The sequence below is a fragment of the Capra hircus genome, chromosome 5, assembly GCF_001704415.2.
Source record: "Capra hircus breed San Clemente chromosome 5, ASM170441v1, whole genome shotgun sequence".
NCBI classification, from domain to species: Eukaryota; Metazoa; Chordata; class Mammalia; order Artiodactyla; family Bovidae; genus Capra; species Capra hircus.
This window is the reverse complement of record NC_030812.1, coordinates 100,136,701-100,152,357: the sequence shown is the minus strand read 5'-3', so window position 1 is coordinate 100,152,357 and position 15,657 is coordinate 100,136,701. Positions and strand designations below refer to the sequence as shown.

The following is a 15,657-nucleotide window of genomic DNA, read 5'->3' as shown; positions in this document are numbered from 1 at the left end:
AAGAACTCTGACAAAACCTTGGCTTTAAGAGCTCAACAGAAGGAAAGTTGACCTCACTACTATGTGAGTATTGCCTGACCCCGAAAAGACCAAAAGGGAAATGCGCACATGAGTAGGATTCAGGTACCCCTCCCCACCTGCCCACCACTATCACCATCACCACCACCACCAGTGAGGCTGGGAGAGTAAGGGAGAGAAGCCCAGGAAATAAGAGGGCTTCATGTAACTGCCTCAGCAAGGGAATGACACACTAGTCAACGAATTAAAGACTGCTTCTCGGCACCCACAGTACTGATGGATCTTTAATGCTCCGAAACCATTTGCAATGCTCCAAATAACCTGAGCAGAGCTCTGATGTGATGGGATAGTAACAAGAACAAAAACAACAAGCCACCTACAACTTGAATAAAAGAAAAGCATTAAGTTCAAGTTTAGCACAAAAAAACTCTCTGAACTAAAACAAAAATGACTACCCAAGTTAAAAACTTCCGTAGCAGAAATGAAGGAGAGTTGCTTTTGTAAGTATAACTTATAACTTGGAAAATCTAGCTTAAGAAATATTTTGAAGCACATATAAAAACACTGAGGTGAAGCCACAAACAAAAAATTGCTAACTGAATCAGAAAAACTCCTCCCCAAGAAGGAAAGAAGAGTTTTCTTGAGGCTTAAAACAAGTAGGTCTGATAGAAACAGCTTACTAAAATCCAGGTTGGACAGACTGAGAAGAGACACATATCTAAAAATATACTGACAAAATATTGAGCTTTTCAAGTAAAAGAACCAAAAATAAAAGAGAACAAAACAAAAAAACTTACAAAGAATATATATTACCTACCCGCCCCCACTTCACCCCCGCTGCCCAATCAGAGTAGATTTGGACATTCAATTGAAAAAGTGTAAACTATAAAGCGGGTTTCCCAGGTGCCACTAGTGGTAAAGAATCCACCTGTTAATGCAGGAGACACAAGAGACACAGGTTTGATCCCTTGGTCGAGAAGATCACTCACAGTAGGAAACGGCACCCTACTCCAGTATTCTTCTCTAGAAAATTCCATGAACAGAAAAGCCTGGCAAGCTACAGTCCATAAGTCCACGAACAGTCGGACATGATTAAGCATGCACACATCAACTATAAACCAGCAGAACTGAAGCAAGACTTTTACAATTTCAGAATTCTATCTCAGCCAATACATCATCCTGAAAACTCAAGATATGGGAAGGAGCAGCTGGGGAATAAAGAGTGATGAGTAATAATTCTTGCAATATGGGTATGTGTGTGTGCATTTCCAGTTGCTTTAGTCATGTCCGACTCTTTGGGACCCCATGGACTGTAGCCCACCAGGCTCCTCTGTCCATGGGATTCTCCAGGCAAGAACACTGGAGTAGGTTGCCATGCCCTCCGCCAGGGGATCTTCCCAACCCAAGGATTGAACCTGTGTCTCCTACATCTCCTGCTTTGCAGGTGGATTCTTTATCACAGAGCCACTGGGGAAGCCCCAATATGGGTATAATTAACCGTAAATAGATAAAGACAGCCTGGGAATGGATAAAGTAAGCACTTGATTCTTGAAGCAGAAGAGATAACTCAATAAAAGAAATTCTAATCCATACTTGAACTAAAACTATTAAATGGTTTTACCAGAACAATGGAATATAAACCCAGGAAAGCAGAAATTTTTGTCTGTTTTGTACAATGTTATATACAAAATACTGTTAAAACAGTACTTGATGCTGAAAAATATTTGTCCAGTGAATAAATGAATCAAGAGGAGGGGAGCAGGAAGTAAAGTAAGACTGTTCTCATCCTCTCACTGGGGGAGAGAGGGAATAAGAGGTGGTACATTTTCAGAGTAAAGATTTCAAGGAGTCTGGACATGAAGTCTTATACTAGTGAAGGGATCAAGGATGACTCCAAGGATTTAGTCTAAACTAGAAAGATACAGCTGCCAATAAACGATAAGGAGATAACAGTGTGTGGGACATACTGGAAGAGGTAGCTAGATGGGGAGTTCAGGTTTGGACATGTTGAGACTAAAATCTCTAACAGTTATCTATATGGCGCTATTGACAAGCAGTGACATATGTATGCCCAAGTTCAAGAAGAATGCCTAAACTGGAGAGATAAATCTAAAAACAGTAACAAATAAATGGCATTTAAAGCCACGAGCTAAGTAAGATTACTAAGAAAGTAAAATAAACACAGAAGAGGAAAACACCGAGATTATGCTCTGAGGCACTTAAAAGATCTCAGAAAATATACATTTAAACAAATGAAAATCAGCAATATTATCTGGACCAACAAGTTAAATAGGTTAGGACCCAGCTTAAATGAACCTCAATTATACAGAAAATAATACTGGGCTGGCCAAAAAGGTTGTTCAGTAACATCTTACAGAAAAACCCAAATGAACTTTTTGGCCAATTCAATATAAAACCAAAGAGGGAAACTGGTAGACATTTCCTACATGTGTGAATTGGGTTACAAGTTGAGCCTGGGTGAAAGCAAATTTATACATACATAAATTATGTTCGTGTTAAGTCTATTAATGATATTTACATATGAAAGACATAGGTAAAAAGATCTGAGTTACACACAAATACTCATTGAATAAGCTTAAATAATACTACTTTATATCACAGAAAAACTCCTGCATTGCTTTTACCTAGTGAGCAGTTGCTTTGCATCCTCCCATCTGTAGAACAGCGTAACATGGTGCCAACCACACGGCCTCCCACGACAATGACACGTACATCCCTTCCATGAGACTCTTTAACATACTTCTGGAACAGGTATGGAGCTTCATGGCGAATAAGGTGACTTAGATCAGCCAAATGGTGCTTATCTCGAGCCAAGAAAACCGCTTTGCCTGTGACCAAAAGAAGAGCAAGAAATGAGTATGTCATCAGACTACGAGCAGTTGATATCTACTACCTATATCTTCTTCTGTTCCAATCTAGTTTCTCAGAATCAGCTGTTTATGGTCACTCTCGCATTCCCCAATCTCTTAACAGAATTTATTGTGAGGCTGGGTTCTTGTAAATTGTTTTTCTTCAGGTTAGCCAATAATACTAGCCTCACTTATCAGTAAAACATTTTTCTGAGTTAAAATATATGTTTTATATATTATGCAATATTAAGATACTATATTTGCATTTAGTAAGATAGCAGTATATTACTACTTTTGTGCCAATAGAAGTGTCTGTTTTTAAACCATAGTTATAAATACTCTGACAGTTTTCTCATTAAGAAGAAGGGGAATCTATGTCCCATTGCTTGAATCTAGGAGGGGATGTAACTGCTTCACCCAACAGAATACAGAGTAAGGACTTCTATCCGACTTCTGAGGCTAGGTTGTAAAAGGTCACACAGATTCTTTGTTCCCTGGAGCAGTCACTGTAGGAGCCCTGAGACTTCTTGGCTGACTGGAGAAGTCAGGTAGAAGTAGTGCATTAAAGTCCCAGCTGAACCCTCATCCAGTTATCTGTCAAGGCACTAAAGCTTGGAAGTACTTGGATTTATGAATCATTTTACACCTTAAAAAAAAAATCACTATTAATCCAAAGTTATTAAGATATTTTATATACTGTTTTCAAACAACATAAATTGGGATGAGGATGATGGTGTTAGTGATCTAGAATCCTTGTACTGTTGAAAAGGAAGATAGATCATTAACTTGAGACTCAGTCTAAATTAAGTATGCACCTTAAAATGTCCAAGATAACCACTTAACGCACAGAAATAGCTTTGAGCAAAACTCACCAACTCACAAAAGCCTTCCACAAGTCTGAGGTACCACACACCTAGCAATTTCCCTACAATTCTTTAGAAGTTCTGAAGAATAGTTTCAATACTATGTATAACAGCAACAACCCATACACACCTCTATGACCACGTGTATTCTTCACTACCATTGGGAACTCCAGTACTTCTGCTTCATCAATCATTTTAGCAAAATTTTCATGACCACCTGGTTTGAGCAAAAAATAAAATTTAAGAATAGCAGGAGAGGTGTTTTATGATAAATTTTATCTAAAGTCAGCAAGACAAAGAAGGTAGAAGGTAAGAACTTAATGGCTCAATTTTGTCTTCAGTTAACTATCAGTTTAAAACAACTACTTCTTTTTAAATGGATAAAAACTATTAAACTATAAATATTCTAATATCAAAATCAAAGAAGTTAAAACAAAGTTTCCTAGTTTTATTAACATTTTTCATAATTTTTTATTTTTGGTTGCACTCCATTTTCATTGCTGTGTGTGGGCTTTCTCTAGATGTAGCAAGCAAGGGGCACTCTTCATGTAGGACTTCTCATTTTTGTGGGTTCTCTTGTTGCAGAGTACAGGCTCTAGGCACACAGGTTTCAGCAGCTGCCACACAGGCTTAGCTACTCCGCAGCATGTAGAATCTTCCCAGACCAAGAGTTGAATCTGTCCCCTGCAATGGTAGGCAGATTCTCATCCACTGTACCACCAATGAAGTTCTATTTTTCATATTTCATCCTTTATTCTTCCACCACACAAGTAATAGAAGCTCTAAGATCAACTTTAGTATACAGCATTCTATTTGGATTAAGAAAGAAGAGTGAGTCCCTGGGGAAGACTCATCCAAAGTTGAAAAAATGCTAACATGCATGCATGTGTGTGCTCTCGCTCTTATCAAATACACAAATTAAATTTTCTTTTTTCTATTATAAAACAGAGTTCATTCTACCATGAGCTATTCAGGTAACCCACAGGTTATGTCTTGTTCTTTCTGTTTATACTTCCTAGAAACAAATGATAAAGAGCAAAAATGGATTGTAGTTGCAAAAAATCAGCATGGCTGACAGAATAATCAGACTAAGAAAAAGTTCATTAAACAACTGCAATTTCATAAATTTGTAGCTTAAGAGAAATTATGATTAGCCAGTCTCCACATTTTAAGCCAGATTTGGTTAATATAATTTGCTCCTTTCCATTCTCTTAAAATCAGTACTGTACACTGATGAGGTAAGCTGTAACATTTCAAAAGAAGAAAGAATTGTGAGGAAGAAAGAACTATTCATATTGTCTCTTCTTGTGCAATTGCTAAAAAGAGCAATGGTATCTACATATGCCATACAAACTGGCGGAGTTCCCTTCTTTAAAATATTAAAAATAACAAGAGGACAAGAATTTCTTTTTAAAGCCTCTCCAACTTTTCAAGCATTCAGCTGGACATTTTAATGAAAAACTATAGTGATTTATAGTAAGCCTGATTCTTTCCAAACTAGAAGAACTGGAAAGTCAGGAATATATTAAAACAACAATGTTTATAACAGTGCTACATCAAGTGTGGTCCAGGAACCCCTGCCTCTGTGACTTCTTTGCTGCTATGTGTCCAGAAAAATATAAGAAGAGTAAACACAAGAAAACAATTTGGCATTGTTCTGATATTTTTACAGTACTTTATGCATACTGTAAATTGGTTTTAGAGCACTACAGTATTGAAAGCCACAGTAGATTTTTTTAAAAATAAAAAAAATGGTCCTCTCCCACAGATGACTTCAGAAGCAATGGTTTAAAGCATATCTAGTGTCATTTTCTTTCATTCAAAATATGAAAATATTTATGAAGCATTAACATGAAAATGTCAGAAACTATAGAACGATTATCAGATTATTTTACCTCAGGGCTTGTCAAACTGAGGACAGATTTGGCTCATAGCCTTTTTGTAATAAAGTTTTACTACAAAATAGCCACATTTACTATTTAAGCTTTGTCTACTGCAGCTTTCAGGCTTCCCTGATGGCTCAGTGGTAAAAGAACGCGCCTGCCAATGTAAGAGATATGGGTTCGATCCTTCGGTCAACAGATCCCCTGGAGAAGGAAACGGCAACCCACTCCAGTATTCTTGCCTGGGAAATCCCATGGACGGGAGGGGCCTGGCAGGCTATAGTCCATGGGGTCACAAAAAAGTCAGACACGACTTAGCAACTAAACAAAAAACAGCAGCAGCAGCTTTCACAATACAATAGCTTTACTGAGGGTCACAAAAGAGAACATATGGCCTGGAAAGCCAAAAATATTCACTATTTGACCCTTTACAGAAAGAGGTTGATAAGTCCATTCTACCTACACCAAAGAAGTGAAGTGAAGTCGCTCAGTCGTGTCCAACTTTGTGACCTCATGGACTGTAGCCTACCAGGCTCCTCCATCCATGGAATTTTCCAGGCAAGAGTACTAGAGTGGTTTGCCATTTCCTTCTCCATACCAAAGATAAGTCTCATAATTCTCCTGCCTAGTTTGTTAAAACTTAAAGTCACTTCTATAAGAAGTTCTTTCATGTTCACAAATTTCCTTGTATCATATAACCCTATCAGTTTAGTAGGGCTTTCAATATTATCAGTGCTCTAAAACTAAGGCAATAAAGTCTTATTAGTAAACTCACCATAAGAAAAAGTATCTGGCAGAGGAACACCATGACCTGCCAACTCTTGAAACGTCCAGAACTTATTAACACAGTTCAGGATGGCTTGAGGTCGGTTCATCAGCCTGCATCCCATCTTCTCTAGATGCCGCAAAACAGTGATGTCACTGTCACTCTGCACCCAAGGGGTTGGTACTCTCACTACCACCACCTGCGGGTAGGCAGTGATTAGTTCTCCACTGATACGCAGACCTGAAATACACAGGAATAAAACCAAAACCATCAAAAGAGAATATAGAATAAAACAGAGAAACAGATACAGACCAAAGTTCAGGTCTCAAAACTAAATGTACTATTCTGCTAACATTTTACAGAGACAGAGACACATTCCTCCTTAAATGATTTCCTTTTGTAAGAAAAAAACATTAATGAGAAGAATTTATGTACTGGGTAATAAATTCTGGTATATGCCAATACAATGAAATATTATGTATTCATTAAAAAGACTGTCATAAATCGCTATGTTTGAAGACAGAAACATGTCGAGATTTGCTTTCAAAAAGCAAATAACTTTGTGTTTACATATGCTTTTAGTACAAAAAAAGAATTTTTAAAAGAGCAGTTTCTTCAGTTTTATCCAGTACCATTCTATTTTTGCAAAGGTCCCAAATAATGGAACAAGGTACTCAAGTTGCTTCTTAAAACCTATATTCATTAAAAAATATATGCTTATTAAAACATTCAAATATAAAAATATAACACATTTATCCCATCCAACATCCCAGGTTATTAGTAGTATTTCCCCTAATGTTAACTAAGTAAAGAAAAATATGTAGGTAATTTTGACAAATATTTTGTTTGTATCATTTTGTGGCACTTTCTTTCATCATGTAACATTATACCAGACATCTAAGCCAATGTAAATATAGCTTTATTGGGCTCAATGGAATTATACTTAAAGATACACCATATAATCAACCCCTTACTCATGAATATCCATTCAATAAATATTAATTACTATGTATCAGGTTCTTTTCTAAAAGTTAAGAAGATTGGTAAATAAGGTATATCAGCTACCTGTAATCACCATGCTACACATTACATACCCAAGACTTTTATAGGGAGTGTGTGTGTGTGTACACCATATTTTCTTTATATACTCATCTGATTTGTCAATGGACATTAACTTTGTTTCCATGTCTAGCTATTACAAATAATGCTGCTATGAGCATGGGGGTAACAGATAAATCCTCAAGATAGTGATTTTGTTTTCCTTAAGTAATATTCAGAAGCGAAACTGCTGGATCCACAATTCTGAGTCAAAGAGACTATATCTGTTCTGATAAGGGAATGAACTTGATATTGCCTGTTGATACATCCTTATCTTTTAATCCTTTCCTGTATGGCAGAGGCTAGACGCACTTCCCAGACCCCGTTACCAGCAGGATTCCAATTTGGAGAATTCACCAATGAAAGATAATTACACACAATTTTAAAGGTCAAAGTAGCAGTCATTATTCTCTGGGGGCAGCTATGGGTAGCGCTGTGGTCATCAGCAGATGTGAGGTTTTTGGCCAATGGCTCCAGGCGTTCTCCTCATAATCATGCTGCTAGAGATCAGCAGCAGCAAATTTCTGCAATCCTACATTTTCTCATTTCTTTGGCTTTTGTGCTGACTTGCCTCAACAGGCAAGATCTAAACAGCATTTTCCTTGAAATCAGAAAAAAGCCTAGTGACCAAATGAAAAAAGGTGAAAAGGGAATTCAATTTAGGGCAGAAGATGCTGACTCTGGATCATAGATACGATCTTGGTGATAACATAAGGACATCAAAGTAGAACTATTCTGTAATAGTTGAAGTATAGATAGGAACTACACACATATGTACACAGAATTCATACCTGGTAGGTGGGGTGTGAATGTGCACCTATAGGAATCAGCCCAAGACTTAAGAAATAGGGACATATAGGCCGAAAAACGAAAAAGAAAAAATGGAAATTCCTAGGACCAAGACCTGATGAATCTCAGCAACGAGAAAGAAGCAAAAATCTGAAGAAAAATCAGTCAAAAAACTCAAAATATCTAGTCTTAAATATTATTATGGAAAATAAGAAAAGTCGGTGTTACCAGAAGAAAATCAAATTTGTTACATGAAAGGTAAAAAGAAGAGTGAGCAGAAAAAAGATACTTTAATTGTCAAAAGAAAATTCATCTTCTCATTTCCCTAAACTGGAGTTTTTCCTACTTTTAAGAAAAGGGATTAAAGAAGGGAATGGAAGTGTTTCACTCTAAATCTGCTGCCAAAAAGAAACTGGGAATACGGGAGTACTTTACCCAAAGCAGTCAGATCTGCATAGTACACTATAATGGATATTACTGAGGACGGAAAGAAATTCAATGCCTCCTGTGACAAAAATACTTTATTACTCCAGGCAAGCAGAATGTGATCTGAGGCTACCCAGAAAAACAGGGGCAGGTACAGATGAATGTGAATCCCCAAAAAAGGCAAAGGACTACTGATCTCTTGGGTACTTTCAGTAAATACAACTTATCTTTGACGTAGAGCTTATGAAACTGAAATATGGGGCAAATGACTCTTTTCCTTAGATCTCTGTTATTCATGATACACAGGTACAACTGCACTCTACTTATTATGGCCACAGCTATTCATTCCAAATGAATGTGCCACCAGTCAGTTCTTTCAACTCTACTTCTTTTTTGCTTATCATCTTAAATGGTAACTTATGATGCTATTCATCTAACTTTGCTTTGTACTGGGATAGAGATTTCAATATAAATATTTTAGATGTAAGTTTTGAATTAAGTATATGATTAAACATCAAAAGTCAGTAATGAGTTAACCTTAGAATAGCAATGGGGCTGGGAAAAATTTCTGTTCCTTTATTTTTTGTATAAAGTGTATTATGTATTAAAAGGCTGCTGCTTTGTCACGGCAAAGTGAGAAGGTGCTAAGGGCTGATTATTCTCCTAGTGGAAAGATTCCTTTGGGATATTAATAATCTCCTTGCCAGTAATTAAGTGGGAAATCTCACTACTCCTGTGCTTTTTGAGTCTAGTTTGGCTACATGATTAAGTGTTTTTATCCTCAGGGAATAAGAAACAGACAACTGATAGCTCCCTGCTGACTGGCATTTTTTTTTTCTTCCATCCTTTAGAGTTCAGGAGTATTCATCAGGATTTCAGGAATCTTTTAAAGCTGACATAACTTTAAGTATCTTAACTGGAAATGAAGGTGCTATTTGTACATGATTTAAAAGCCACATAATCTCTGTGCCAAAAATCAAGGAAGCACTCAAAGATTTAAGACAGATGAATTATGACAACATTAGACAGACTGAAAGGGCTTCCATGAATGGAAGGGGTAGTCGAAAACAAATTTTGGACCAGAAATCTAACATATTCTTTCTCAGGCTGTGAGTTCTACCTGGAAATAGCAAGTAGGCAGGATAACAGAGTCATAACTTCTGAGCACTCCCTACACCCTGCTAAATTCACATTCAGTTGTTTAGGTCAGTAACCTAGAATCCATTACTTGACAAAGCTATTAAATTCACCACATGTAAAATCTTAAAACAAAACAAAACACATAATTCTGAATGCTTTAAAAAACTCATTGTAAATCTACTTTTCAATATTTTAAATAGGACATTAAAAAAGACTGCAGCAAGAGGGCTTTGGTCACATTGGACTGCTGCCCATCATAAATGCAGGTCTATCTTCACATCAGAAAGGTCTTCTTAAACTTAAAGGAAAAAAAAAAAACATCACTGGCTTATTTGCCCCACAGGTCCTAAAAATGTAGGAAGAAATCATTGCCCAAATTTTGAGGAGAATAGGGCAATTAGTAACTCTGTAGTGCCAAGGGTCAAACGATTCTCAAGAGTTATACAAAATACTTTAAAAGTCTTTATTAAGGCTGGGTTAGAACTCACACATCTAGAAATTATCAAGTATCAAAAAACCAGGCATAATTTAAGAATCCATTCTTTTGAGACTATATATGTGTTTCCTATCTGTTCATCTGCTACCCATCAAAATAAATTTTATGTTTCCTATCAAACCATCCCTCTTTAATATCCTCAGTAATCCTTTTCCCCCTCAAATTTGTTTCTAAGACTTGTCTCACTATTAATTCCAAATAGCAAAAACAAATTTTCTCCAAAGATGTTCTCTTTGGAGAATGACTAGGAACTAATAACATTTCTTTCCCAGGTCCTTCATCAGTGGTCCAGAAAGAAACAACAGACTACTTTAACAGTGTGCCTCATTATCACTGAGCACTGCTGTGTAGCAGCTGACAGTCATGTGTCTGAAAAAAAGGGAGAGGGAGAGAGAGAAAAGGAGAAAGAGATGAGGAAAGTAGAAGCAAACAAACAAGCATTCAGATTATGACTGTCTTTTTTAAAAACATTTTTTATTGAAGGCAATGACTGGCTAGCTTCTACTCTAAGTGCCTTTAAAAACTATAGAATCTGGAGTGAAGATAACCAACTCTATCCCCAAAAGGAGGTAAGATATAACAAATACAGAAAAATGTGATGCCGCTAAATACTTCCAATTAAACTTAAATTTTAATGCTGGTATTCAAGCTCAGCATGTTAGAGTACATTCTCTTTACCTTTTCTATAGTTTACAGTGGTAGGATGAGGTAGCCTGATGGCACATGTGTTAATTGTTATTAGTAATATATCTTGGGAACTTGATTATCCCCCTTTATATTCAGCTCCCAAGCAAACCTGATTTACTTAATACTTGATGCATAAGGTCTCAGTATTGGAAGCAAAAAGATATAAACATATTTTTCTCACTTAGCATGAAAAGTTTTATGAAGTTTTTTCCCTTACTATTATCCAAGTATGAAATACTATCTCTATACATTTTCTTCCCCTCATAAGATAGCAATCTACTCGGAAACAGTTAAAAATATATATGGAGAGAAAAGAAAAGTGGGGAAGTGTATCATTTTAATCACTATTAATGAAGCCAGTCATAAAAATTTACTGAAGTTTTCCAGCAACAGACTAGTATAGACAAGGGGAGAGGGGAAGCAAAGTATCTTTTTGGTGTCCTTTAAGTGTTAAGTCTCACTTTCCACTTTGAAAAAGAGTAAAATTTTTAACAGCTCCAGGTTACAGTCAAATGTATAAGTCTGTTCCAACCTACTTTGGCAAAGTAGAGCAGGTGACATAAATAACTACATGGTATCTGGAACTTTTTGACGTAAAATTCAAAATATATATTTATATAACCTTAAATAAAATTTAAAGCTATAGAACAATAAAGAACAAAGAAGGAAACAGTGTTAAACCCATCGAATACAGAAAACTCTGAAGAAACCAACAGGGTAAGTAAATCAAGGTTCTTCGCTCATTATCAAAGGTAGATAATGAAAGGACAGCAAAGGCAAACACAGAAAGTGAACAGATCTACTGCAACAACGACCCCATATCTGATTCAAATCCAAGCTCTACTGTTTCTCCACTGTGTAACCCCAGGCTAGTTACTGAACCTCTCTGCGCCACAGGTTCTTTAAAATAAGAATAGTAGAAGTAATTCCCTTTATAAAGTTGTGATGAGAATTAACCTTGTTAACATTAGTTCGAAGTGCCTGGCAAATAATAAGCACTTAATAATTTTTAATCATTTCTGACATCCACCTTCCTCTTTTGCACAAGGGAGACTGAGAGTCAGAATAACCAGAAATTCCCATTAGAGTAGGAAATACTATCTTGTTCAAAGCTATATCCCCCAGCACTACCTGGAATATAGTAGATAATTATTATTATATTGAAATTTGAACTTGTCTCACCATGGAAGGGGTGGGACACACAAATTGGCATGTGGAATCTTAGTTCTCCAAACAGGGATGGATCAAACTTTCACCCCATGCATTGGAGTTTTAACCACCGAACCACCAGGGAAATTCCGCTCACCATTTTTTAAGACACAGAGCATGTGTTTTACTTAATGTCTGAAGACATAACTGCGTAAAACAAGATGTAAATAATTCAAACACCAGAGGTAAATCAAATCATATTAACATGTAAGAAAAAGGAAGAACAGAAATTAATGAACTAAAAGCAAACTCCCTGATCAGGGAGCTAAGGTCCCGCATGTGGCGAGGTTCAGCAAAATAACTGTGCTTCCATAATGGAGTGGTTATCACATTTGCCTCACACTCGAAAGGTCCTCAATTTGAAGCCAGGCAGAAACAGGCTTTCTTTTGGGGCTTCCCTGGTGGCTCAGACAGTAAAGAATCTGCCTGCAATGCAGGAGTCCCGGGTTTGATCCCTGGCATTGGGAAGATCCCCTGAAGGGAATGGCTACCCACTCCAACTCCTGCCTGGAGAATTCGAGGGACGGAGGAGCCTGTTGGGCTACAGTTCATGGGGTTGCAAAGAGTCGGACATAACTGGGTAACTAACACTAACTAAAAATCTAAAGAAAAAAACGGCCAAGATAGAAGTTGGTTCCTAGAAAACTAACGTGTTTGTAAAAAGAAATATAATTTTTAAACTGAAAGTTTTCTGCAGCAGTATCTAACAGACTGCAAAGGTTTATCTTCAACAGACCATCAGTTCCATTCAGTCATTCAGTTGTGTCCGACTCTTTGTGACCCCATGGACTGCAGCACATCAGGCTTCCCTGTCCATCACCAACTCCCGGAGTTGACTCAAACTCATGTCCATTGAATAGGTGATACTATCCAACCATCTCATCCTCTGTTGTCTCCTTCTCCTCCTGCCTTCAATCCTTCCCAGCACCAGGGTCTTTTCAAATGAGTCAGTTCTTCCCATCAGGTGGCCAAAGTATTGGAGTTTCAGCTTCAGCATCAGTCCTTCCAGTGAATATTCAGGACTGATTTCCTTAGGATTGACTGGTTTGTTCTCCTTGCAGTCCAAGGGACTCTCAAGAGTCTTCTCTAACACCACAGTTCAAAAGCGTCAATTCTTCAGTGCTCAGCTTTCCTTATAGTCCAACTCTCACATCCATACACGACTACTGGAAAAACCACAGCTTTGACCAGACGGACCTTTGTTGGCAAAGTAATGTCTCCGCTTTTTAATATGCTGTCTAGGTTGGTCATAACTTTTCTTCCAAGGAGCAGGAGTCGTAATTTCATGGCTGCAGTCACCATCTGCAGTGATTTTGGAGCCCAAAAAGATAAAGTCTGTCACTGATTCCACTGTTTCTCCATCTATTTGCCATGAAGTGACAGGACCAGATGCCAAGATACTAGTTTTCTGCATGTTAAATTTTCAGCCAACTTTTTCACTCTCTTCGTTGACTTTCATCAAGAGGCCATGGTTCCAAGTGAATAAAAGTAATTACTTAATCTCCAGTTTCACCACTGTGTGCCTTGGGTTATTAGAATCCCATTCTGGAAAGGTAGTCTTAATTGATTTCTGCCCTATCTATGCCAAGTAACCAAGTCTCTGAAGGACTACTGTTGGCAACATGCTCTCTGGAATTAATTTTTGTATTGGGGAAGCTTATTTGATTTGTAAGCAATTAAAATATCTCTAGTTAACTTGGGCAGGAAAAATAATAATGGATGTATATAGGATCATGCACAGAATTAAAAAAATAATAATAATGTAAAAACCGGGGTAAAAAAAAATACCAGGGCAATTCTGGGAATCCAGAAAGCAAGAAGAACTTGCTTCTTATAAACTCAACAAGGTGTCATACCAAAAATAACTAAATTCCAAAATTTCTCCTTCTAACCTTGAGTCAAACAAACTTTCATCAGGTCAAACATTTCAACTTTTTATTAAGGAAAATTCTAAATAGAAAATAAAAATATTATAATAAATCCAATGTACTATCACCCAGTTTCAAAAATTATCAATACATGCCCAAACTTGTCAGAGTAGTCTTGCTCATCCCTGTCCTCTTGATCCTTTTCTTTTCCCTAAAGGTAATCATCGTTGTTCTCGTTGTTTAATCTCTAAGTCACGTCCAACTCTTTGTGATTCCATGAACTATACAGCCCACCAAACTCCTCTGTCCATGGGATTTTCCAGGCAAGAGTACTGGGGTAGGTTGCCATTTCCTTCTCCAGGGAGATCATCTTGACCCAGGATCAAACCCGCATATCCTGCATTAGCAGGCGGATTTTTTACCACTGAGCCACCTGGGAAGCCCATACTTAGAAAATTATCCTTTTATTAATTATTTCTTAAGCCAGCAAAAGTTAACACTCACCTATCCTTAGAAAATGGTACCACACTGTAATGCCCTTTTCTTAACAATAATTTCACCTAATAATGCTGTGTTTTATCAAATAGATTTTCAGCATGTATTATAAAATAAAGACTCTTGGGCACACACAACTTTCTTAACTGCAACACAAAAGGCACCAATCAAAAAAAGAAAAATATAAACTGGACTTAATTCAAAACTTTTACTGACTAGAAGATGTCATTAACAGAGTGGAAAAAGCAAGCCACAGATAAAAGATATTCATGGTACACATAATCCTGTAACAGACTTGTTCCCAAAATATAAAACAACAAAACAAAAAGATACACCTCAATCAAAAATAAGTATAGAGAGGATTCTGGGAGGATCAAGGAGTAGGGAGCATCAGGACTCTGTCTTGCCATCTAGACAACCCCTGGTCAATTTGCTGAACGACCACAACTTTCAGAAAAAGACTGGGATCATAAATGCAGTTAATTTTGATCAATTTCAGAACAGCAGCAACTACTCATCCCCCATTCTCTAGCCATACTGTGCACTTGGTTCTGGAGCACCTGACACACCCTGCAGGAGTCAGGGTGACTATAACGACCTGCCTCAAAATATCTGGGATCTCTGCTCTGATGGCTGCATGCAGCTTCTGATCACAGAGGTGCAGACAAAGAGGCCACAGTACTTTTTGTTATACCACTCTCTCCACTGGGCTTCCCAGGTAGTGCTAGTGGTAAAGAACTCACCTGTCAATGCAGGAGACATAAAAGACTTGGGTTTGATCTCTGGGTCAAGAAGATTCCCTAGAGAAGGGCATGGCAACTCACTCCAGTACTCTTGCCTGGAGAATCCTATGGACAGAGGAGCCAGGCGGGCTACAGCCCATGGGGTTGCAAAGAGTTGGGACATGACTGAGTAACTGAGCATGACAATGACATTAAAAGAAACTATGGGGGGCAGGGGAGATAAATTTGGAGCAGATATACTTTATATATAACTGACTCACTTTGCTGTATACCTGAAACTAACACAACATTGTAAATCAACTATAC

At 37.4% G+C, this 15,657-nt stretch overlaps 1 protein-coding gene across 11 annotated transcripts in view; it reads right to left on the bottom strand.

Moving 5' to 3' along the window:
* The window catches only part of RIMKLB (ribosomal modification protein rimK like family member B), a 45,269-nt gene that overhangs the window by 10,812 nt on the left and 18,800 nt on the right, over positions 1 to 15,657 (bottom strand). For all 11 annotated transcript variants that reach the window (XM_018048517.1, XM_018048508.1, XM_018048509.1 and 8 more), the window contains exons 3-5: positions 6,410 to 6,640; positions 3,882 to 3,968; positions 2,664 to 2,867 (exon numbers count right to left, since the gene is read on the bottom strand). In XM_018048517.1, the coding sequence (XP_017904006.1) occupies positions 2,664 to 2,867; positions 3,882 to 3,968; positions 6,410 to 6,640 (522 nt within the window). The remainder of the gene's footprint in view (positions 1 to 2,663; positions 2,868 to 3,881; positions 3,969 to 6,409; positions 6,641 to 15,657) is intronic.